This window comes from Pristis pectinata, chromosome 11 (assembly GCF_009764475.1).
Source record: "Pristis pectinata isolate sPriPec2 chromosome 11, sPriPec2.1.pri, whole genome shotgun sequence".
NCBI classification, from domain to species: domain Eukaryota; kingdom Metazoa; phylum Chordata; class Chondrichthyes; order Rhinopristiformes; family Pristidae; genus Pristis; species Pristis pectinata.
In genome coordinates this window covers 49,103,788-49,129,655 of record NC_067415.1, presented here as the reverse complement: position 1 = coordinate 49,129,655, position 25,868 = coordinate 49,103,788, and the positions used below count along the sequence as shown (strand labels likewise).

At 40.7% G+C, this 25,868-nt stretch overlaps 1 protein-coding gene across 9 annotated transcripts in view; it reads left to right on the top strand.

Annotated features, from left to right (window-relative positions):
- The window catches only part of mtmr2 (myotubularin related protein 2), an 82,774-nt gene that overhangs the window by 20,829 nt on the left and 36,077 nt on the right, over positions 1 to 25,868 (top strand). For all 9 annotated transcript variants that reach the window (XR_007957212.1, XR_007957213.1, XM_052026791.1 and 6 more), the window contains 3 exons: positions 8,672 to 8,747; positions 11,516 to 11,610; positions 20,520 to 20,630. Coding sequence is in view for 7 of the 9 variants with exons in the window: in XM_052026791.1 (XP_051882751.1) it covers positions 8,672 to 8,747; positions 11,516 to 11,610; positions 20,520 to 20,630 (282 nt within the window). In the remaining 2 variants the exon portion in view is untranslated. The remainder of the gene's footprint in view (positions 1 to 8,671; positions 8,748 to 11,515; positions 11,611 to 20,519; positions 20,631 to 25,868) is intronic.

The following is a 25,868-nucleotide window of genomic DNA, read 5'->3' as shown; positions in this document are numbered from 1 at the left end:
GCATAAACTTAAATGGCCTCCTACGTCCTGAGGAAATATGAAACAGGGAGATCTTGACTGTCAAGGCCACCATTAGAGGAGCCTGTCAGGAGATATCTATAGTTTTCTTCCCCAGGAGTGGGAATCGTTGCACAATGGAGCAAATGCTGAAAAAATGTTATGACCTCGATTATGATTTATTAGAAATAACAGAGTAATCTGCGCACCTGCAAAAAGACTGCTGTCTTTATACAAACACACTTTTCCAGACGCCCTCGCACAAACTGACTCCATTTACACACTCACACACAGCCAGCCTTTTCCGACACCATTTCCCACCCTTGCCCCACCGTTGATATTTTATCTCCTCCACCCCAACAGTGATCAAGTTTCTAAAGATAGGACAATGAAAAAGTTATTCAGTATCCTTTATCTCCTCCAGTTAGGCTAAGACAACAAGCAATAAGGGGGAGGCCACTGGTATGGGTGTGGTTTTCTAGGTTGAATGCGTCCATCCTGTTTCTTATGGCAGAGGCCCAAACCACTTTGTGAGTCAGAGGCAATGCTAAATCTTCTCTACATGCACTTTAACAGAATTTCCTTCTGATTACTTCATCCCCTTTCATGTGATCTGAGTAGGCACTCCCTTTACTTTTGGCGCTGCTGCATCAGTATTAAGTTGTTTTGGGTAAGCTTACAAGTGCAACTGTCTTGTTTCTCTTAGCAGGGTATTTGGAGAGGATGTCCTGTGTCACCCTCCACAAACCACCCTCATTCAGAGAAGGAGGGATAGCCCCATCACATGATGCCTGCTAGTCCAGATTGCTGATCTCAGTGGACATGATCAAGCAGCCTATGAGTGGCTGGCTGTTTTCCATGATCAGGTCAGCAGATTTTCTCTCCTGTCTGGTCAGAGAGAGATACCTCAGATGAGCAATGCAACACATGTGAGCTTGCTGTTCTTCTAACACAGTAGTCATGCCATTATTCCCACCCTCGCTTCATCATGACCAGAATCTTGTTTGGATTGCACAGAGACCTGACTTTGAGAAGAAAAATGAAGACAACAGGAATTGGGCAACTACACTTTGTGTCTCTGTCACTTCTGGAGATTGAAAAGTTGGTAGAGCAGACCAGATGTCTGCAGATTGGTGCACTGTTGTCTATTGATCACTCTGAAAAGTCAGAGGGAGACACAAGACGGCAGATGCTGGAACCTGGAGCAAAAGAACACACTGGGGGAACTCAGCAGGTCAGGCAACATTGTGGAGGAAGAGGACATTTCAGGCTGAGATTCTGCATCAGTGTAGAGGGAGAAAGCCAGAGGGGGAGGGGTGGGGCAGGGGCTGGTAGATGATTGGTGGGCCTAGGTGGAGTGAGAGATGAGGTGGGGGGTGCGGTGGAGTTGGGAGACAGAGGCTGCGGATGACAGGTGGAAACCGACAAAAAAAAAGGACAGAAGGAGCAAGGGGGAGGGTGGAAGAAGAAACAGGCTGGAAGGTGATAAGTGGAAGCATAAGAGGTGCAAGTATTGGACTCTAAGGTGATGAGTGGAACCAGGCACGAGAGGGCTGATTGACAGCTGGAACCAGATGGGAAAGGGTTAGGAGACCCTGAGGGATAAGTGTGTGGTTGATAGATAGGTGGAACCAGGTGGGGGAAGGGGACAAAACTGGCTGATTGGGGGGGGGGGGGGGGGTGTTGCTAGAGGTGGGTATTGGGGAGAAAACAGGTGGGAGGACCCAAGTGGATCGGAGGGAGAGAGAGATGGGGAACATAGGTAAGGGTTACCTGAAATTGGAAAATTCAGTGTTCATATCATTGAATTGTAGACTACCTAAATGGAATATGAGGTGCTGTTCTTCAGGTTTGCATTTGGTCTCGCCCTGGCAGTAGAGAAGGCTGCTGGTGGACAGGTCAGTGTGGGAATGGGAAGGAGAGTTGAAATGGCATACAACTGGGAGCTCAGGATGGCCATTGCGGACTGAATGCTCATGCTCTGCGAACCATTTGCCTAGTCTACAGTTAACTCTTGTACAAAGACATCCAGGTCTCTCTGGACTCCAACACCTTTTGATCTTTCATCATTTCATTTGACCTCAACTTTTTCCATATTTCATCCAGCATAGATTTGCCCATTCACTTAAGCAATCTATATATCCTAGAAGCCCCTCTGCATCTTTCCCTTAATTGTCACTACCTCCCATCTTTATATCATCAGCATACTTGGATGTGTTGCTCTTTGTCTCCTCGTCTAAATCACTGATAGAGGTTGTGAAAGTTGAGGCCCTGGCACTGTCCCCTGTGGTATGCCACGAGACAGATCACTTTCTGGTTGGGACACTGTTTTTAATTCACTTCCTATTCCTGCACCAACATGTCTGTCCATGGCCTCCTACGCTGCCAGGTCGAGGCTAAATTCAAATTAGAGGAACAGCACCTCGTATTCCGCCTGAGTAGTCTCCAACCTGGCGGCATGAACATTGAATTCTCAAACTTCCGTTAACCACTCCCTCTCTGCCCCGTTCCCTGTTTTTTTTACTCTCTCCTGATCCAACTGGCACCCATTACCCATACACTCCTGCCACTGGTTCCCCTCCCCATCTCTCTTCCTTTATTCATGATCCACCTTCCTCTCTTATCGGATTCCATCTTCAGCCCTTTGTCACTTCCACCTATCACCTCCCAGCTTCTGATATTATTCCCACTCTCCCCTCTCCCTCATCTGCCTATCACCCACCCTTCACCTGCATCCACCTATCACCTGCCAGCTCTTGCTCCACCCCTTCCCTTCACCTTTTTATACTATCTCCTCTCTTTCAGTCCAGATGAAGTGCCTCAACCCAAAATGTCGACTGTCCATTTTCCTCCATAGATGCTGCCTGATTTGCTGAGTTCCCCCAGCACTTTCTGTGTTGCTCCAGATTCCAGCATCTGTAGTCTCTTATGTTTCTATTTTTTAATTCAACCCAGTAAATTATCTCAAATTCTGTCTGTTTTAATTTGGCTTAAGAACTTGTTTTTGTGTTCAGAGTTCTTTAAACCAGGTACCGCCCATCAATTAAAACAGAAATTTTGTAAACAAAAATGTTAAAGTTGTAGCAACAGGGGATATGTTATAATGAGTGTAGGTGGATGTGCGAGGTAGCATGCAAGGGAATTTTGTGCATCTCTTGGGCTCCCCTGACTGATCATTAAAGTATTATGTTGGTGTTAAGGATTGTAAGGTGGAGAGAGTCACTTGGTTGAATTGGAAATTGACTTAACAAGTTCCTTATGAAAATTAGGACTCTACGAGAGAGCCGCCTATAGCCTGTGCAGACAGTGCCTCTCTCCATTTTTTGTGAAGACTTGTAACTATTCGTGTTCAGCTGGGCTTTTCCCCCTAGTAGTTTTGTCTTCCTACTGCTCTTTGTTATGCTTTTTATCAGACTAGGACTTTTGCTCTGGATCTATGTTCTGCTCCTCCTCTGGCAGTGCTGCTGTATTTGTTGTCTGGGTTGTGCATCAGTTCACAATGATGGAGCCTATGCACATCATTGGCATAAACTGCTGGGGCGCCCAACACTGATGCACACAACTGAACCTCATTTTTAGATCAGCAGTCGCATTCTCCACAATGATTGTACTAGTTGCCTGGCTCTTTCTATCAGTGCCAGGTGCTGTGGTAGGAACCCCACTAATGTAGGGGCCAAGGAAGTGGAAAGTGTCCTATGTCCTGTAGAATCTATCCCACCAGGCTGTGGTAGCTGTTGAAAATATCTGGCAAAGTGGAATATGAGAATGAAGGAATCTTGCTTCCATTTCATGAGAATATGGCAGAATCAGATTTATTATCACTGACATATGAAATGAAATTTGTTGTTTTGCAGCAGCAGTACAGTGCAAAGACATATAAATTACAAAAATAATGAGGTAATGTTCATGGGTTGATCGATCGTTCAGAAATCTGATGAGGAAATTCTTGTGATCCATAAGGATCTGCAGAAAACGCCTGCTGATGGAAAGGTCCCAGGTTATTAATGGGATCCCTTGGGGCACATACATGCACGTTAGTGTGTTTGTTGTAGGTAATTTTTGAATTTTGCTTGTCCAGGCAGTGTGACTAATGTTAGTACTTGCCACTGACTAGTTATTTGATCTGTAATGGTTTTAGACTGATTTAATAACCAGGACCTAAATCCAAAATATCTTATTGAGTCTACAGATGAGGATAATGCCCAGAGTACAGATATTGCTCAAACTAACTGCTATGGAGCAATATAGGATTAAGTCAAGCCTTAATACTGAGTCGCACATATCCAGATATTTCAAATCCTTTGATTGTACTGCATATAGGAGAAAGTTGGAATCTTTCTGTTCTAACACGAGAGAAACTGTAGTTACATGTTGCTAAACCAAGCCTTTGTAATCTGTCTACTCTTGTATGAGCAAGCACAGGCTTAACATGTATTGCAATAAAGAGAAATAATTTAGGAGTACACCTTAATTTAAAAATGTTAGATTATGATTAACAGATGGCAAAATCCAAGTGTTTTAAAATCAGAAATATTGTATGACTTAATCATTTTAAACTTTTTAAATTTATTTGTGGATTGTTGGTGTCACTGGCAAGCATTTATTACCCATTCCTAGGTGGTGGTGAGTTATCTTATTGAACAGCTGCAGTTTGTCAGGTGAAGATACTGCCACTATGCTGTTGGATAAGGTATTCCAGGATTTGTATCCAACAGAAATGAAGGGATGGTGACAACCACAGTGCATGTTAGAGGTAGTGAATGTTCAGGGTGATAGACTGATGCATGCAACTGAATCTCATTTTTAAAACCCTGGGTAGGCTGCTTTACCATGGATATGGCAAGCTTCATAAACATTGCTGGAGATGTACTCATTGGGCAAATGGAGAGTATTCTTTCCTGCTCTTGTAAAAGGGTGTGGGGAGTCAAGATTTAAGTTATTTGATGTAGCCTCCAACCTGTACTTGTAGCCATGGCTGGTCAATGGTGACCTCCCCAGGACTATTCAGCAGTGGTAATGCCATGGAATATTCAGTCGTAAGACCCTTGTGGTCATTGTCTGGCACTTGCATGGTGCAATTGCCACTTTCTGAATGCTACATGAGGTATAGTAGGCTTCATTATCTAATAAATATTTTTAGGATGTGGATCTTTCTTTAATCCTAGCCACAAATGTTCTTGTATAATATGCAGGATTTCTTGCTGTAAATTATGTATTATACCAAAAATATTTTTGCATCTAAATATCTCTTTGCTCTCATTACAAATTCAGTTCTAAATTTTCATATTGAAAGTGAACGTTTCTTTAAAGAAAATTGCCAGAAGTATTTAGCAAGTCGGGCAGTAATTGTGAAATGAGAAGCAGTTAATGCTTCAGATTGATGATGTTCCTCCACAGATGTTGCTTGACTTGCTGAGTAATTCCAACATTTTCTGCTTTTATTTCAGATTTGCAGTATTTGCATTTCTTTTACTTTTCAATTGATGCTTCATTTTAGGAAATTTTTCATTAGTATGAGTTTTCCAAAACACATTATTTTGTTGATCAGCGTCTTGCTTTCTGGTTTTTACTTAAGTCACTTAGTGTTGTCTTTTCCCATTATTACATCAAGTAGGATTATTTCTCCACTCCCAAGTTACCAGCAAGTAAGTAAATGGGTTCTGTAGTGCTTTAGCTTTAACTCTGATCCACACTTTCTTTTGGGGAATATGTTAGTGCTTTATTTAGTGCCTTAAGACTCAGGAAAAGTAAAAAGCATATGAATCTCAACAGTCCCATTTGAGCTTAAACACATTTTGTGATACTTATGCTCCTAATATTGATTTCTTTTTAAATACTTTAAATGAATACTATTGCACACTGCAGTGTATATTTCATGTTTCAAAGTCCATGTTACTCTCTTTAGTTTGGTAAAGTCTGATAAGCCCTTTGCTCTACCATTCAACATATCTTCTGTTTGTTCTGTGATATTTGTATTCTTGGGGAAACTGTTATCAACTTGTGTTAATGACAATGCAGAAAAGTTTGCTATTTGACTGTAACATGTTTTTGAGTGATTTTACTTGTAACTTGCCTTAGTTAATCTGCCTCTGTTTTACTGATCTTATGCTGAGAAGAAAAGCTAATGATAATTGGTTTCTGAAAAATTTCCTGTTATCCACCTTAATGTCGTCATAAATAATGGGCTGTTCTACAGTTTTTTTTCCAAAACGTTGTTGCAACACAAGAACCTAAAGAAGTCCTGGACATGTCTTGATGGTTGTTGAAGGTTAGGTGTCACTAGGCCAAGTTTTTGGCTTGGTTCTTTTCAATCACATTGGAGTTAGTCGGGGCAGTAAAAACATAAAACTGATTAATAAAGTTCCACAGGGATTTTACTTAATAAATCTTTCAATGGCTTTGATAATCAGAGAAGTTTTAAAATAGTCGAAATAGATTTAAATTGTTTATTTAAAAACAATAAAAGTATAATTTGCTGAAACAATTAATTCATATAAGTTAAACACATAAAGTAAATGAAAGATATGAGACAAACCACCTGGTTGTATTTCCACTTTCAACTGAATGATGTCATATATGTAGGCCGTCCAAAGCTGAAGAGACAGTTATGAAATATACCTAACTCCCCAGCTCAGCATAACTTCTCTGAGCATTATGCTAAGTCTAGTGGTGGAACTGGAGGTAGATGCATCAGTATATGACAACCAATGCATTCTTGGCTTCTGTGCAGTTGGTTAATAGAGCCTTGTACTTAAAGAGACGAGAAGGAATGACCATTCAGTGTTAATTGCTGTAAAATGGTAGTCATTTGTGTTTAAAATAATAAGCTTGATTACACAATGAGATCTGATCCAGCAGGAGAAAAATTGTTGTCTAACTTGTGGAAAACCTGATTGTGTGACTGCAACTGGAAAGATGAACCATAGTGAGAAAAAAAGGAATACTTGAGGGCTAAAATGCTTTCTTTTAAAATAAAGTGTTCAACTCGTATGTATCTGTAGTCCCTACTTACAAAAATAATAAAGGCCTAAAGTGATAATACACTGGAAATAAAGTGGCAAGTGTTCTTGCCTATAATCTCAGAGCAGTGAGGTGATGAAAGGAAAACTGGGTGGGGTAAATGTTGTAGATGGTGCATCAAACTAAAAATCTCAGTGTGAAAGATTAATCTTTGTAATCAATATTCTTACACTGTAAAACATGAGATTGCAGATGCTGGAATCTGGAGCAACAAACAATCTGCTGGAGGAACTAGCGGGTCCAGCAGCATCTGTGGGAGGAAAGGAGTTGTCAACGTTTCAGGTTGAAACATCAATAATTCCTTTCCTCCCCCGGCTGAGTCCCTCCGGCAGATTGTTTGTTGCTCTTGTATCCCTGAAATTATAATTCAGGAAAATGTGACATTTAAACAAGGGAGCTCATACAGTTTGGTTACTTTTAATGTAAAATCACTAAATAGTGATAATAGCACAAGACAACACAAAACAGTGTCTAACCTCTAGTATGAAACTTGAGGTATTCATTACTGAGCCAATCTCAGTAATGGACATATAAATCTGTAAAGGAACAATGTTTTTGAAAATTAGCCAAAGTTGGTCAACTACCTAAAAGTATATGGCAACAAAGAGCAATTCTCAAGATGGATAAAAATTATTAGAGACGTTGGAGTTAGTTTCACAAAGTTAGTAAGGAGCAGCTGACATGTTTGAGCAGAACGTTGTGTTTTCAGTGAAGTAGAGCTGATACTCTGACTTCCTGTTCCCATCTGCATACTTTACTCTGCCTGCTAAATGTCATCTTCACGTTGCTCGTAAAGATCTTTATTCCCTAATCTCAGTCATTGCAGTAACATATCTGGTAAAAAAACTGACATCCTAGTACAGATACCTAAGAAAATTGTATGTCCTGTCACACAAATCAGAATGTTTCCTTTATTTTTGTTTTGGCTCCCACCTACCAGCCAATTACCAAACCATATCACAAAGTTACTCCACTTGCATACACTTTAAATTTTTTTGATGATCTTCCTATGTCCTGAACCTTTCTAGTACCTGTTGCAAGTCCATACATCCACATGAGCTTGCTATTTACCATGCTAATGACCTCAAAAATACATTGTTGGGTTGGTCAGATATGTTCTATCCTTCACAAATCTATACAGATAAGTTTGAGATGAAGTAATTGAGTCAGTTCCTGGTTAATTGAAATATAAACTGAAAATTCTAGACTTAGTAGATCAGCAACTGTGGAGGAGGAAGGAGTGTTAAAATGTTGTATTGATGATCTTTCATCAGAACTGGTTATTTGAAATTTTTTTTTCCCCTTTCCAGCTTTCTTGTTTTGTTTTAAACAGGCGTACTTTAATTAATATGTCTTCCGTTTGCAATCCTATTCATATTTGTGCATGCCAAAACATTTAATTTACTCCTTGTAAGAACCATTCACTCAAACAGTTACTCTACCTGCTTTCTTGTGTGTTTCTAAGTATTATGCCTCTGCAGCCGAGTACTTCAATAACATGACAATGTCAGGCTCTGCCTTTTGTTTCAGTAGATCTTAAATTGCTGGCAATAGTATAAAATATCTCATTTTTTAAAAATCAATTATTTATCTTTAAGAAACAAAAATGTTCTTTTGTCATATCAGCTAATGAGTTTGTATGTTATGCTTTTAGATTTTAAGGGATGGCAATAAAGTGGCTGAAATGGAAGAAGCACCATTGTTACCAGGAGAATCTATGAAAGATATGGGTATGTCCAAACAATTCAGATACTTGGCTTGCAGCACACATCAACTGTATTCAACTTTTAAAACACTGTTATGAAATAGAAAGTTGACTGGTGTTACTATGATTAACTATTTGATAGTGTTTTTATTCTTAGCCTCCGAATGTTTAAATTAGCTAGGAGGAGGTTGGTGGATATCTTTATTTAATTACAATGCTCCCTTCCATGTGCTGAAGAACTAAATAACTTTAGCAATTAGAATTATCTCCCCAAGTGGAATCAAGTTGCAAAAGAAGAGGATTTAAATATCTTAAATTTTGAAAGAAGTTGGATAATCTTTTAAATTTGGTAAACCATATTTCAATACTTGGAAATCCAAAATCATATTTGTAAGTTAATCAAATGCAAATTCACTATATCTAAAACTGGATTTGATGTAACAATTGTGATATTTGGGTCTTCAGACTTCTATGCCTTTTACCCACATTATTCAAAAGCATGTTTAGGCGACACAGTAGTGTAGGGGTTAGCGTAATGCTGTTACAGCACTAGCGACCCAGGTTCAATTGCCGCCGCTGTCCGTAAGGAGTTTGTATGTTCTCCCTGTGTCTGTGTGGGTTTCCTCCCACATTCCAAAGACGTACAGGTTAGGAGATGTGGGCATGCTATATTGGCGCCAGAAGCGTGGCGACACTTGCGACCTGTCCCTAGCACATTCTCAGTAATGCAAAAAGATGCACTTCACTGTGTGTTTCGATGTACACGTGACTAATAAATAAATATCTTAATGTCTATATCTTATTTTCTAATAAGATTAGTTATTAATTGCTGTACCAGGAGACCAAGATTGATAATTTTAATGAACAGATGTTAGCAGAAAAGTAAGCTTACAACTTTTTAAAAACAAAACTCTGTCACGTAACTAAAAATTTTAAAAATCATGTATTAAGTGAGCAAAATGTATATCTTGATGCTAACATATGACAATGATGGTCAGTGGATAGGTTACGAAGCAATCAAGTGACTTGGAATAGCAATCCAAAGAACAAAATTCAAATTCCACCAGAGCAGATGTAGAATTTAAATTCAATTAATGGAATAATTTGGAATTTAACAAACAGTAGTTTTATTAGTAAAGAATGTGAAATGACTATAATCTTGCAAGTCCCATCTGGTTCAGGAACATCCTTCAGGGATGGAACCCTTTTGTCCGCACCCACACCCACACCAGTGTGGTTTAACACTTGGGCTTTCTATGAAAGCCATTTGGTTCTATCAAAACTGATGCAGCATAATAACAATTAGAGCTATAAACACCATCAGGATTCAGACACAGCAAAGCTGCCATCATCCCAGACCACCTTGTAACCTTCTTGGAGGAAGAGATATCTGACAACAGGAGGGAGTGGCCCTGGGACCCCTTGCTATTGACTCCAGAATCTGTGAAGTTTCATAACAACAGGTCAAACATCAGACAAGGAAACCTTGTGGTTACCACTTACTGTTCATGCTCGACTAATTGATACTTTGAACAACACTTGAAAGATGCATTAAGGATAGCTAGCAAGCAGCATTTACTCACCAGTGACCTCCCTGATGCTTAAATTGGGTTTTGCCAGGACCACTCATTGCTAGATTTCATTGATCTTGGTCAAAACATGAGCCAGTAAGGTGAGAGTGACTTCCTTGGCATCAAGGTAGTGTCTGACCCAGTGTAGCATCAGGGAACCATGGTAAAAATGAAGTCAGTGGGTGTCAAAGGGAAATCACGCCAATTGTTTTCTCCTGCACTGAAGTGGAGGAAGGGCTATAGCTGACCTCTACATTCAAGCCAATGGCTCAGCAACCAAAGCAATTGTGTACATATCTAAACCTACTAATCACAATCTTTCCATGGAGTTTGATCATTTAGTCATGAGAAAGCAGAGGATGTTATTGAAATTCCCATCTTGAAGCATTGTGCTGTAAAATATTACCTTCCCGTAATGTGTTCTATTGTTGGGCTGAATTGATCTGGATTTGGTTCGCACCCCACCCCTACTTGGATTGAATGTGAAGGACTGATCAAATTGACCATCCATATCCCAGGAAACATCCAGCGAGATATACAGAGGCACAGTGACAAATAGGTGTTGGGAAACAGACAATTAAGGCCCAACCTTGAAGTGCTCTGATGGTCTTTGATGCCAGAGGTTTGTATGCTGTCAAAGTCAGGACTGTAATATAAAGATTTTAAATGTTTCTGATATTCAGACATTTAAAAATCATTATAGTGTACATAAGTGACTTAAATCTAAGTTGCTAAATTTTAAAAATATTAAAATAAATTAAATACCAGCTGAAGGCATAAAATACACCTTTTTTAAAATAAAAGCTTGTTTTTTTTCTCATAATCTCTGTATATAACTGATACAGAATGGCAGAGGGGAATTCTCCAGTGCAATGTAGGGAGAGCTTCTCCTTTGAATTCGGGAGACCAGTGAGGAGCTGAGTGCTGGATCTGTCACTTGGTATGTCCTGGACTTGCAGTGGGCCTCTGGTTCAAGTACATATTTGCAGGAGAGCTGCTGGCCACATTCTACAGATGTTGGCATGATGTAATTGGAAATGTTTTGTTGGCTGTATTTTGCTGAATAATGGCAAATTTGTAATTTCAAATAACATCTTGAAGATGTCTTTATTATTTGTAGTGTGTGATAATGTTTTACACTTGGCATGGTGAACTGTAATCTGTTAATTGTTCAGTGTTACAAATTATTAACAACAGTCCTGATTCTATTTTGTCTTTGCAGCCAAAGATGTTACTTATATTTGCCCTTTTACTGGCACCGTGAGAGGAACACTGACTGTTACAAACTACAGACTGTATTTCAAAAGCTTGGAGCGGGTAATTTGTTAAAACAAATTTCTTTGTGCAAGTTTGGAAATTTTTAACTTAAGGTTTTTAATACTACTTAAAGTCAAAACTGGATGAAAAGTTCAATGTTAGAAAATAAAAATTGTTTCAGAAAATGATTTTTTATTTTAATGTGATCCCTAATATGTGCAGAAGTTGAATGCCCCTTTTATTGTGTATACAAAATATTACTCATTGAAGGGATATTGCAAACAAAAAATAGAATAAACTGTTGCATGTCTTTAACTTCAATCCTTAATTGTAGAGTTTAAGTTCAGAGCTCTTCCCTAATGCATGCAGGTTCATTTGAAGGAGTGGTAACCAAAGCTATATTTGATGCTCTATGTCAAGTGCATTAAAAAGCTCAGTAGCTCTCTTTGAAGAAAGGTAACAGAAAGTTCATTTGAATCAACTGAAGGTAGTAAATGACATGGAGAAGGCACACTTGGAAAATAATTTCAAATAAAACCATGAATGCAGGACAAGAGTTAGAATGCAAATAAAGATTGATGTTGGAATTCTTTACACAAACAATAAATGGACTTCCTTTGAGGATTAACATACTAAAATAAGATGCACTTTTGCACTTTTTTGCCTCATTGCTGTTATTTTGTTACTTTTCAACATTTTTGTCAGAATGTAGAATTTTAGTGCTGGATTTGTAATTTTGAAGGCAGAAATACCTCTAATATTATTTGGAGGATGAAAGGTGTGATGGGGATTAGCAACAAGAAGAAAATTATACTCTTGATAATGTGAATCATTTTACAATGCCTGGGGAAACTGTTGTAGGCTTCATTTACATAAAGAAGCAATGGAAGAACTAGCCATATTCTGAAGTCAGTTGTCAGGTCATTTAATGTGCATCAAATTCAGTTTCAGATAGCAACCACAGTTTCTTCATTTTAAAACAATAGCACCAAAATTATTTAAAACCAAAGGCAGGCAGCAAGGAACTTGAGTAGGCAAGTAAGAAATTCTTATAAGTGTACAGCAAGAAAGCAAAACAAGTGATGACTCATGCTTTCAGGAAATAAGAACCTTGGGGTGAGGCCTTGTTGCAAAATTCTTCACAAATGTGCCCCAGCTACTCAATGCAGGAAATACTTCTCCATGCACCGCTCCCCCCCCCCCACCCCAACCAAGGCAAATGCCTTAATAACCAACCTATAATGCATCCCATTTCTTTCTTGTAGTACTCATCATTCCATGAAAGGACTTGAGTAAAAAGCTCAGTGCATTATGTTGCTTGTGCCAGGTTGTCTTTGTCCGTTTGTAGTCTTTTGATAATGTATGCTTTCTGTGACCTTAAGCCTAACTTGCGACTCCCTCTATGTAGGTTGATGTTGATGTGGGCCTCAGTGGTTCTGCTATGTCTGTTGCTGTCATGGCGGCCTGATTTTTGTCTTTACTTGTTTTTTTTCCTAATATGCCTGATATTTCAGTATATTGTTCCGTGGGGCTAGCTGTGGCATCGTCTTGAGTACCAGAACCCTTGTGTGTCTTGTCTGGATGGGCTTGTGTTTCCAGGTGCTTCAACACCATCTGCAAGTGGCTAATCTCCATCTGGTTCCTCTGCTTATTTAACCTGGGCAAGACTATCTCTTAGAAATTAGAAACTAAAGACCCTAAAGCAACAACCTGCTCCAAACAAATATGGTGTATGTAGGTGGAACCTCTGTCATTGGTGTTCTATCACAGTTTGTGTTAGACATTCTGATAAACTTGACAGATATTCAAGGCAACAGCCATGAGATGCATCTGGGAATTCGGAGCGTTTTTGCTCTTCTTTCATGACCCACTTCAAATTATTTCTACCCCATGCTTCACCTGTCTCACTTACTATAATTTTTTGCACAAAATTCATTGTGATGAGCTATAGGTACTTGCTACTGTTCTGGATTTAATGGTGATTTTGGGTTTACAGGAACAATATCATGGTATAAGATCGCTAAAGGCATCGATGAAAGAACCTGCTTTGCTAATAGTATGTGTTTCAGCAATTTTTCTTAGTGTGTGCCAGAATAAGGGCAAACTGAGTGGTATGAGAAGGTGTTGTTTAGGGCTGAGGAGAAAAGTAACCTGGAAAGATTGTACTAGATCTCAACTTTTAGGCATTGTTCAGCTTTGGTGTAGCTTCACCACACCCATCCTCCGCCCCACACCTCATCCTGCACTCCTCCACACCCTTACTTCCCCCATCTCACCCTGCACTCCTCCACACCAATACATCTACTTTGTATTGCCCTATATCCAAATGGTCCATTAAACTGATTAGGAAGGCCTTCGCCATTTTGTATTTGCTTCTTTTAATTTTGTGGTTTTTGTCCTCCAAGCACAATAACGGTATTGAGATGCAAAAGTTAGAATTTCAAGTAATGTGCAGGCAAAGATCCAAATGGCCAAATTCCAAACTCATCTTGTGAGTATGAATTGTGCAGTTTTCTTGTGTGTGAGTCCTCCTTGTACTTTTTTCCAAAATTTCTGTCTTTGCACTGAATTTAAGATAGTGAGGTCATAAATTCTACTCTCAAACTGAGACCCAGTTCCTAAAGCACTTACTGTTGTCTGCAACAACTATCCTCCATATCCGGGAGAGGATTTCTGGATGGTATGTTGTCTCCCAGCTGCCAGGGTCAGAGACGTCTTGGATCGAGTCCACAGCATTCTTAAGGGGGAGAGAGAGCAGCCATAAGTCATGGTAAACATTGGTGCCAATGACATAGATAGGAAAAGGGAAGAGGTCCTGAAGAGGGAATATAGGGAGTTAGAAAGGAAGCTAAAAAGCAGGACCTCAAGTGTCATGGTGGCTATTGGGGACCCTATAGAATACCCCCAATAGAGTGACCGCTCCCTTCCTGTTTCTAACTTCCACCTACCCTACACAGCAGACAATCCCTCCACAACATCCTCCCTTTCTGCAACTGTGATACTATCACTGATTAGCAATGCTACTCCCCCCCCCTCCCCTTTTACCTCCTTTCTTATAGGGAGTTAGAAAGGGTTGGTAATCTCTGGATTGCTGCCTGTGCTATGCACCAGTGAGGGTAAGGATAGGAAGATATGGCAGATAAATGCATGGTTGGTGCAGAGAGCAGGGTTTCAGATTTGTGGATTACTGGGATCTCTTCTGGGGAAGGTATGACCTGTACAAAAGGGAAGGGTTACACCTGAACTTGAGAGAGACCAATGTCCTTGCGGGCAGGTTTGCTGGAGCTGTTGGGAGGGTTTAAGCTAGGTTGGCAGGGGGATGGGAACCAGAGTGTTAGGTCAGATGATGGAGCAGTTAGTGTAAAGGTAGGTGCATTATGCAGAGGGACTGTGAAGAACAATAGACAGTGGATAGGCCATAAAAGCAGTCAATTGGATGGGTTGAAATGTCTTTACTTTAATGCGAGAAGTATTAAGAACAAGGGTGATGAACTCAGAGCATGGATCAGTACATGGAATTACCATGTTGTGGCCATTACAGAGACTTGGCTGTCGCAAGGAGGGATTGGCTGCTTGATGTTCTGGAGTTTAGACATTTCAAAAGGGATAAGGAAGGAGGTAAAAGGTGGGGGGCGGGGGGCATTGCTAATCAGGGATAGTATCACAACTGCAGAAAGGGGAGATGTTGTGGAGGGATTGTCTGCTGTGTAGGGTAGATGGAAGTTAGAAATAGGAAGGGAGCGATCACTCTATTGGGAGTATTCTACAGACTCCCCAATAGCCACCAGGACACTGAGGAGCAGATAATTAGGCAGATTTTGGAATAGTGCAAAAATAATAGGGTTGTTGTCATGGGTGATTTCAACTTCCCTAATATTGTTTGGCACCTCCTTAGTGCAAAAGGTATAGATGGGGCAGAATTTGTTAGGTGTGTCCAGGAAGGATTCCTGACACAGTATGTGGACAGGCCGACTACAGGAGAGGCCATTCTGGATCTGGTACTAGGCAATGAACCTGGTCAGGTGACAGACCTCTCGGCGGGTGAGCATTTCGGAGATAGTAACCACAACTCCCTGACCTTTTGCATATCATGGACAGGGATAGGAGCAGACAATGTGGGAAAGTTTTTAATTGGGGGAGAGATAATTATGATGGTATTAGGCAGGATCTTGGGAACTTAAATTGGGAACAGATGTTCTCAGGGAAATGAACCATAGAACAATACAGCACAATACAGGCACTTCGGCCCACCATGTTGTGCCGACCTTCAAACCACTCCTAAGACTAACTAACCCCTTCCTCTATCTTGAATTCCTCCATATGCTTATCTAACAATCTCTTGAACTTCACCACTGCCCCAGGCAGAGCATTCCATGCACAAACCACTCTCTGGGTGAAAAACCTCTCTCTGACATCTCCCTTGAACTCCACCCCCCCCCACCCCCCCATTACCTTACAGCCATGCCCTCTTGTATTGAGCATTGGTGCCCTGAGAAAGAAGCGCTGGCTGTCCACTCTATCTAATCCTCCTAATATTTTGTATACCTCTATCATGTGTCCCCTCATCCTCCTCCTCTCCAACGAGTAAAGCCCTAGCTCCTTTAGTCTCTCCTCATAATCCATACTCTCTAATCCAGGCAGCATCCTGGGAAATCTCCTCTGCACCCTCTCCAATGCCTCCACATCCTTCCTATAATGAGGCGACCAGAACTGTACACAGTACTCTAAGTGTGGTCTAACCAGAGTTTTGTAAAGCTGCATCATTACTTCGCGGCTCTTAAACTCGATCCCACAATTTATGAAAGTTAACACCCCATGAGCTTTATTAACTACCCTATCCACTTGTGTGGCAACTTTCAGCGATCTGTGGATACGAACCCCCAGGTACCTCTGCTCCTCCTCACTGCCCAGAATCCTGCCATTTACCATGTACTCCGCCTTGGAGTTTGTCCTTCCAAAGTGTACCACTTCTCAATTGTCCAGCTTGAACTCCATCTGCCACTTGTCAGCCCAGCTCTGCATCCTATCAATATCCTTCTGTAAGCTTCGACAGCCCTCCACACTATCCACAACATCACTGATCCTTCTGTCATCTGCAAACTTGCTAACCCACCCTTCCACCCCCTCGTCTAAGTCGTTAATAAATATCACAAAAAGTAGAGGTCCCAGAACCGATCCTTGTGGGACACCACTAGTCACAGCCCTCCAATTCGAATGCACTCCCTCCACCACAACCCTCTGCTTTCTACGGGCAAGCCAATTCTGAATCTACACAGCCAAGCTTCCCTGGATCCCTTGGCCTCTGACCTTCTGAAGAAGTCTACCATGTAGAACGTTGTCAAACACCGGAACCTTGTCAAATGCACAGAAGAAATGTGGAGGCTGTTTAAGGAACACTTGCATGGGGTTCTGGATAGGTTTGTCCCACTGAGACAGGGAAAAGATGGTAGAATAAAGGAACTATGGTTGACAGGCGAAATATTTAATCAAGAGGAAGAGGTAAGCATACTTGCACTTTAGGAAGCAAAAATCAGGCAGGGCTCTTGAGAATTATAAGGTAGCCAGGAATGAGCTTAAGAAGGGATTTAAGATGGAGAGCTGGAAGGGGACATGAGAAGGCCTTGGTGAGTAGAATTAAGGAAAACCCCAAGGCGTTCTACACTAACAGGAGGATGACTAGAGTGAGGGTAGGACCCCTCAGGGATAAAGGGGGAAACGTGTCTGGAGGCAGGGGAGGTTCTTAACGAATACTTTGCTTCAGTACTCACTAGGGAGAGGGACTTTGAGGAATGTGAGGTCAGCGTAGAACAGGCTAATGTGTTGCACTATGTTGAGGTTAAGAAAGGGGTAGTGTTGGAGCTTCTGAAAAACATTAGGATAGATAAATCCCCGGGACTGGACAGGATATACCCCAGGTTACTATGGGAGGCAAGGGAAGAGATTTCTGGGATGTTGACGATGATATCTGCATCCTCCCTGGCCACGGAGTGGTACCAGACGATTGGAGGATGGCTAATGTTGTTCCCTTATTCAAGAAAAGTAATAGGGATAATCCTGGGAATTATAGATCAGTGAGTCTTACGTCAGTGGTGGGCAAGCTATTGGAGAGGATTCCAAGGGGCAGGATTTGGAGAAGCATAATCTTATTAGGGATAGTCAGCATGGCTTTGTCAGGGGCAGGTTGTGCCTCATGAGCCTAATTGAGTTTTTTGAGGAGGTGGCAAAACAACTAGATAAAGGTAGAGCAGTAGATGTGGTGTATGTGGACTTTAGTAAAGTATTTGACAAGGTTCCCCATGGTAGGCTCATCCAGAAAGTCATGAGGCATGGTATCCATGGAGACTTAGCTGCGTGGATTCGGAATTGGCTTGTCCACAGAAGGCAGAGGGTGACAGTAGATGGAGAATATTCTGCCTGGAGGTTGGTTACTAGTGGTGTTCCGCAGGGATCTGCTGTGGGACCCCTGTCCTTTGTGATTTTTATAATTTGGATGAGGAAGTGGAGGGATGGGCTAGTAAGTTAGCAGATGACACGAAGGTTGGAGGGGTTGTGGATAGTGTAGAAGGTTGCTGTAAGTCACGACAGGACATAGACAGGATGCAGAGTTGGGCGGAGAAGTGGCAGATGGAGTTCAATCCAGAAAAGTGTGAAGTGATACACTTTAGAAGATCTAACATGAAGGCAGAGTACAGGGTTAATAACAGGATTCTGAGTATTGTGCAGGAACAGAGGGATCTTGGGACACAAGTCCATAGATCCCTCAAAGTTGTCACGCAAGTTGATAGGGTGATTAAGAAGACGTATGGTGTGCTGGCCTTCATTAGTCAGGGGATTGAGTTCAAGAGCTGCGAGGTAATGATGCAGCTCCATAAAACTCTGGTTAGACCACACTTGGAGTATTGTGTTCAGTTCTGGTCACCTCATTATAGGAAGGATGTGGAAGCTTTAGAGAGGGTGCAGAGGAGATTTACCAGGATGCTGCCTGGATTAGAGAACATGTCTTATGAGGAAAGGTTGAGTGAACAAGGACTTTTCTGTTTGGAGCAACGCAGGATGACAGGTGACTTGATAGAGGTGTATAAGATTATGAGGGGTATAGATAGAGTGGACAGTCAGCACCTTTTCTCCAGGACGGGAGTAGCCAATACCAGAGGGCATCTGTTTAATGTCAAAGGAGGAATGTTCAGGGGAGATGTCAGAGGTAGGTTCTTTACACAGAGTGGTGGGTGCCTGGAACGCACTGACGGGTGGTTGTAGAGGGACATAGGGACATTTAAAAGGCTCTTAGGTAGGCACATGGAAGTAAGAAAAATGGAGGGTTATGGGCTGTGCAGGAGGGAAGGGTTAGATTGATCGTGGAGGAGGTGTTCATATAGTTCGACACAATGTCGTGGGCTGAAGGGCCCGTACTGTGCTGTATTGTTCTATTTTCTACGATAAGGAGTTAACAGCATTTCTCTTAACTATTTTTATCAACTGTAACAATACCAAGCTCTCATAATAGCCTTTAGTCAAAGATTGTGACAGAACATCACAATTTAGGTGTAAATAAAACCCCAAATGACTAACAATTAAGAACAATTAATCAACTTGTTTAACACCCTAATGGTGTATGTATACTTTTGAATTTCAATCATACTCACTCCAGTGTTTCAAAGGACAAAATGCAAGACAGCTACCAAGAGTCTAGAATTTTTGTACAGTTACCTTCAATGTGATAAGACAAAGGCTGTCTGCTGTAGATGGCAAGACTGCAATACTGAACAGAACTGAACTCTGCTTGCTTGCTTCCTCCCCCCCTCCCAACCCCAGTTCATTGATAGAACCAAATGTGGCAAAACATTAAGCAAAAATTAACACATTTTTACAACAGGAAAAGGATGGTTGGGAACAATCTGGGTTTTCTGAAATTGTAAACAATTAGAGGAAGTGAATAGCAATATCCGAGGGAATTAATACTGTGTGAAGTTCAGAGATTCACCAAAGCAAGCAAAGTACTGATAATGAAGAAGATAATGAGTCATCATGATGCAGCTGTACAAAACATTGGTTAGGGTGTACTTGGAGTGTTGTGTACAGTTCTGAGAGTTTGAAATGTTTTTGCTCCACCTCCATTATCCAGATACAATTACAACAATTAAAAGGGCACGTGGACAGGTACTTGGATAGGAGATGATTGGAGGAATACAGGCCTAATGCAGGCAAATGGGATTAGCATAGATGGGCATCACAGTCGGCATGAATGAGTTGGACCGGAGGGCCTGTTTCTGTGCTATACAGCTCTGACGCTATGATTAACAAATCCCCAGGATTTTTTGACTTTCATTCCATGCCATCAACAATGTTTTCATCCATATTCTTCCAAATTTTTCTCTTTCTCAAGAGCCATTCCTTTAGGTTAGAAATATGACTTGTCATTTTGCTTTTTAATAAACGTGAAAGAGGAGAACGAATCCAACATCTATCATTGGGGAATTACTGGAGTTTATAAAGAGGTGTCATGAATTTGTAAAGGATAGCTGACGCCTGATGAGCCCAAATTAATTTTTTGAAGATATACTAGATAATTATGTGGGCCTCCAGATGGTAGTTTAATATATTATATCATATGATACTTAGCTGAAATTGAAGCTCATGGAATTGAAGGCAAATTTTAGAGCTTGTTAGGCAATTAATTGAATGGCAGGAGTTAGAGTATGGATAATTGGTGGTTTCTAACTGGCAGAATGCAAAGAGTTGTTGCCTGAAAGGTCTGGTTTGGGCCCTTTACATTTACTGTATTTATAAATGGATTAGCTGATAGTATTGAAAGTGACATATCTTGTTAAATTGCTTGTGTTTTGTACAGGATACTTTAGCTACAAGTTTTTTTTCATTATTGTATAGTAACTTTAATCTTCATCCTTTTAGTAAAGTTGAAATGCTTTTATTCACGTAATCTTAATGTTGGTTTCTTATCACTTTTGTAGGACCCACCTTTCGTTCTTGATGTTCCTCTGGGTGTGATCAGTCGTGTTGAAAAGATTGGTGGAGCATCCAGCCGAGGGGAGAACTCCTATGGTCTTGAAATCTTCTGTAAGGTTGGTGCTTGTGTTAACAATGTTGATTTGTTTACTGTTTTTTGGGCTTATAATATCTGCTTTAATTCATTTGTTAGTTTAAAGGAAAAGGATTGCATTTATGTTGTGCTTCTAACAACTCTGGGATTCCCAAGTGGTATACAGCAATGAAGCAACTTTGAGGTAAAATCACTGTTGTATTTGAATAGGTTAATTTAACATGAATCTTTGTTAAATCAGTACTCCGTAGCACTTCTTGTTTTATCTTTTTATTCTGTGCCTCAAATGTTAGTGTTTTGTGCACCGTCCCTATCCAAGCTGATGCTTCACGTAGCCATTTTCAGAAGTGTCTATGACTTTATGAAATTATTTGCAACATTAACAATTTGCATTTATAGGACTTTTAGTGTGGACTGACACTTTATCTCCTGCAGTGCCAAGTTTATTAATATCACTCAATGAATCAGTTAACATAAAATTTGTCTTCACAAAGCAGAGCATTGGACACGTAGAAAAGTTCCTTTTGTCACAGCTTGCGTGTTCAATGCCACCACCCATGCTGGCCTTGACACTATACATTGTTGTTGTACGTAATACACAATAGATTTATTAAGCTTGAATGTTCATGCAAATGGATTTCGGTGTTGGCAGATATGAGATCATTCCACTTTGGACCTAAGAAGGATAGACAAGATTATTTCTGAATGATACAGAGCTAGAATCAGTGGAAGTCATAAGAGACTTAACGGTCCATGTACAAAGATCATTAAAAGATCATGGGCTCAATAATTAGTAGAAATGATTGCAGCAGATAACATGAACCCCAGACAAAAATAGTAGAATGTGCACTTAGCATTAATTTGACCCTTTTTACAATGAGCATTAAAGCAACTATTATGCAGAAGGAAACCATGAAAAGGTCATGGAGGTGTTTATTTTGGGGATAGTTTTGGGGTCTTTTGTGTTGAGCTGAGGTCTGAGACTTGAGTGAAGGTAGAAGATCTAAACTAATGCACAGCTGATAACTAGTGGAACAGGGAAAACTGAGTTCCCAGCATTTAAGGTCATTTTCTTGAATGATCAGCAGATGATTCAGGCTATTGTCTTCAATCTCAAAAGGTATCTGTAATAATTTCTAAAAAATCAGGATTCCTTATTTCTCATGAACTTGGAATTATTAGGCAGTAACTGATAATATGACTGTGCTTGGAAAATCATTCAAGAAGTTCTTAGTCTCCTGTCATCTGCTGAGTACATTGACCAGAGTTTAGCAACAAAACTGGAAAAACTGGAACCAGCATGTTTAAACCAGAAAAGAGAGCCTATTGAACATTTTGTGTAGTGCTTTTAGAGAAACAATGTGTGATTCATGACATATGCTCTTATTGTGGTTTAGAATCTATTACATGGGAGCTTTGCTGCAATTGGCAATGAATTTATGACAATTTTATTGGAACTCCAAGTGCTGAGTAGCTTTCTCACACAAATGAGGCTGTGGAATTATTGGAATTGTCTACTTATTTTTGAAATGTGGGCAACACGAGTGCATTTATTGCCCACCATTGGTTTCTCTGAGATGGTCATGGTGGGCCATTTTCTTAAACTATCACAATCCTTGTAAAGTTGTTTGTTTCACAGTGCTGAACAGCACATGTGGCCAAACCTGCTGCACTTGGCAAGCTGCCTACCTTCACTGCTGACTTTTTTCAAATAATAATGATGTCAGTTTGTTAAGTACTGACCCAAAATGGTAAGGCCTCATTTGTTAGCCAGTCTTCCTGCAACATAATTCCATGATGTGAATGAACCAGAACCAGAATTACCCATAAAATAGCAAGAAAGTCTTTGTCCACAGCCAAAGTAACATCTCCAAACTTTGCCAGCTATAAAAGACTTTGCCTCTGAATAGCTTTAACTCTCAAAGCTATTTAAAAAAATAAAAAGATGCTTTTAAATAGTTCAAACAAAAGCTTTTAGATTAAATTAAACTCAATTTTAAAAAAAAACTCAAAATTATCTTATACTACTCTCTTGCAGCTGTTCCTGTCCATACAAATGCGTGGAATCTCAGTTTCTGCAGCAGAATAATCAGTAGCCGATTCCCCAGAATAACTTCTAGGGAATTTCAGCATGTTTGCACTTCACCTATATCAGATTGCAGGAGAGAAATCACTGGCAAACTTTAGCCAACAAATCTGGCTTTCCATATTTAAGTGGGGTCAAATATTGCATTTTAAGGATCTGCTGTGATCTCCATGTTAAACAATCTAAAGATATATGATTCTCTGAATATGGTACGTTGGTAGCAGTAATGTACAAGACCATGCAAGGAAACACTTAATATTACGTGAACATTATCTATCGGTATTATACTATATATGGTACTGATGGGCAGTCTTATCTGGTTTGCAATCTGCTTTCGTCTATTCCTTTTTCCTTTCTGTTATGAAATATACACACACAAAATGCTGAAGGACACAAGAAGTTCTGCAGATGCTGGAATCTGGAGCATAGTATAGTTTTAGTTTATAGATAGTATAGTTTTTTTTCATTTCCTCTTCCTACAGTGCTACACCACTTTGCTAAGAGAAGGTGCTAGGAATACTGAATAGTACAACTAATTTTTCATACACTTTCTGGGACAGCAACTGGGTTTGTGAAATGGGTATCCTCATTGCTATTTGAAAGTAATCTGCATCAGGGTGTTCCTGATCAGCTTCCAGCTCTAGGACATTGTGCAGAAAAGCTGAAACGCATATTTCCTTTTTTAAACGGCTGCCATGGTATTTCAGGTTGCCACGGCAGAATTTACAGCAGGAGGTGGAATGAAGTCAATTGTGTTGATGACCCAGAGCTGGAAACTGAGCAGGAACAGCCAGTTGCACATTACTGCCACATTGTACATTCCAGGAAAGCATAAAACAATGGGACAAGAATATAAGTTGTTACAAAGACTGTTCATAGTAACTGCTAATTAGAAATGCAAAATGTAGCAGCTGAGGTAAGTTAGCATGATTAATATAGGTTTATTCTCTTTGGACAGATAGAAACATAGAAAACCTACAGCACAATTCAGGCCCTTCGGCCCACAAAGTTGTGCTGAGCATGTCCCTATCCTAGAAATTAGTAGGCTTACCCATAGCCCTCTATTTTTCTCAGATCCATGTACCTATCCAACAGTCTACCAAAAGACCCCATCGTATGCGCCTCCACCACCGTTGCCGGCAGCCCATTCCACGCACTCACCACTATCTGAGTAAAAAAAACTTACACCTGACATCCCCTCTGTACCCACCCCCCAGCACCCCAAACCCATGTCCTCTCGTGGCCACCACTTCAGCCCTGGGGAAAAGCCTCTGACTATCCACCCGATCAATCCCTCTCATCATCCTACACACCTCCATCAGGTCCACTCTCATCCCCCTCCACTCCAAGGATAAAAGGCCGAGTTCCCTCAACCTGCTTTCATAAGGCGTGCTCCACATTCCAGGCAGCATCTGACTGGTTGATTTTATGGAAAATATGTGTTACATAACTGCAAAAATAGAATTTAATTTATCAGCAGTTATTGAACTTGTTGAACCTTTACAAGTTAATTGAATTCCCTTACCGACTCTTGATAGAAAGTCTGATACCTTGGAAGAAATTAATCTCCATTGTAGAGGTGTTATTGCTTCCTCTTCAATTAACTACACTAGTAACACTTTCCATGATAGAACAATAGAACACTACAGCACAGAAAACAGGCCATTCGACCCTTGTAGTCTGTGCCGAAACTTTATTCCGCTAGTCCCATTTACCTGCACCCAGTCCATAACCCTCCAGACCTCTCCCATCCATGTATCTTTCCAATCTATTCTTAAAACTTAAGAGTGAGCCCGCATTTACCACGTCAGATAGCAGCCTGTTCCACGCTCCCACCACTCTCTGAGTGAAGAAGTTCCCCCTAAAGCCATGTCCTCTCATACTTATCTCTGCTAATCTAGGTGGAAAGAGCCTACTCACATTTACTCTGTCTATACCCCTCATAATTTTGTAAACCTCTATCAAATCTCCCCTCATTCTTCTACGCTCCAAGGAATAAAGTCCTAACCTGTTCAATCTTTCCCTGTAACTTAACTCCTGAACACCTGGCAACATTCTAGTAAATCTTCTCTGCACTCTTTCAATCTTACTGATATCCTTCCTATAGTTAGGTGACCAGAACTACACACAGTACTCCAGATTTGGCCTTACCAATGTCTTATACAACCTCACCATAACATCCCAACTCCTGTACTCAATACTTTGATTTATGAATGCCAGGATGCCAAAAGCCTTCTTTACAACCCTGTCTACCTGCGACGCCACTTTCAGGGAATTATGTATCTGAACTCCCAGATCCTTTTGTTCCTCCGCACTCCTCAGTGCCCTACCATTTACTGTGTATGTCCTACCTTGATTTGTCCTTCCAAAATACAACACCTCACACTTGTCTGCATTAAATTCCATCTGCCATTTTCTGGCCCATTCTTCCAGTTGGTCCAGATTCCTCTGCAAGCTTTGAAAGCCTTCCTCGCTGTCCACAATGCCTCCAATCTTAGTGTCTTCAGCAAACTTGTGGATCCAATTTACCACATTATCATCTAGATCATTGATATAGACAAGAAACAACAATGGTCCCAGCACAGATCCCTGAGGCACACCACTAGTCACAGGCCTCCATTCTGAGAAACAATCATCCACTACCACTCTCTGCCTTCTCCCTCGCAGCCAATTTCGAGTCCAGTTTACATCCTCTCCATGGATACCTAGTGTCTGAACCTTCTGAACTAACCTCCCATGTGGGACCTTGTCAAAGGCCTTACTAAAGTCCACGTAGACAACATCCACAGCCTTTCCTTCACCTACTTTCTTGGTAACCTCCTCGAAAAACTCTACAAGATTCGTTAAACATGATCTACCACACACAAAGCCATGCTGACTATCCTTAATCAGCCCTTGGTTGTCCAAATACTTGTATATCTGATCTCTCAGAACACCTTCCAATAATTTACCTACTACTGATGTCAGGCTCACCGGCCTGTAATTACCTGGTTTACTTTTAGAGCCTTTTTTAAACAACGGAAGAACATGAGCTACCCTCCAGTCCTCTGGCACCACACCCATGGCTAAGGACATTTTAAATATATCTGCCAGGGCCCCTGCAATTTCTACACTGGTCTCTCTCAAGGTCTGAGGAAATATCTTATCAGGCCCGGAGGATTTATCTACCTTTAT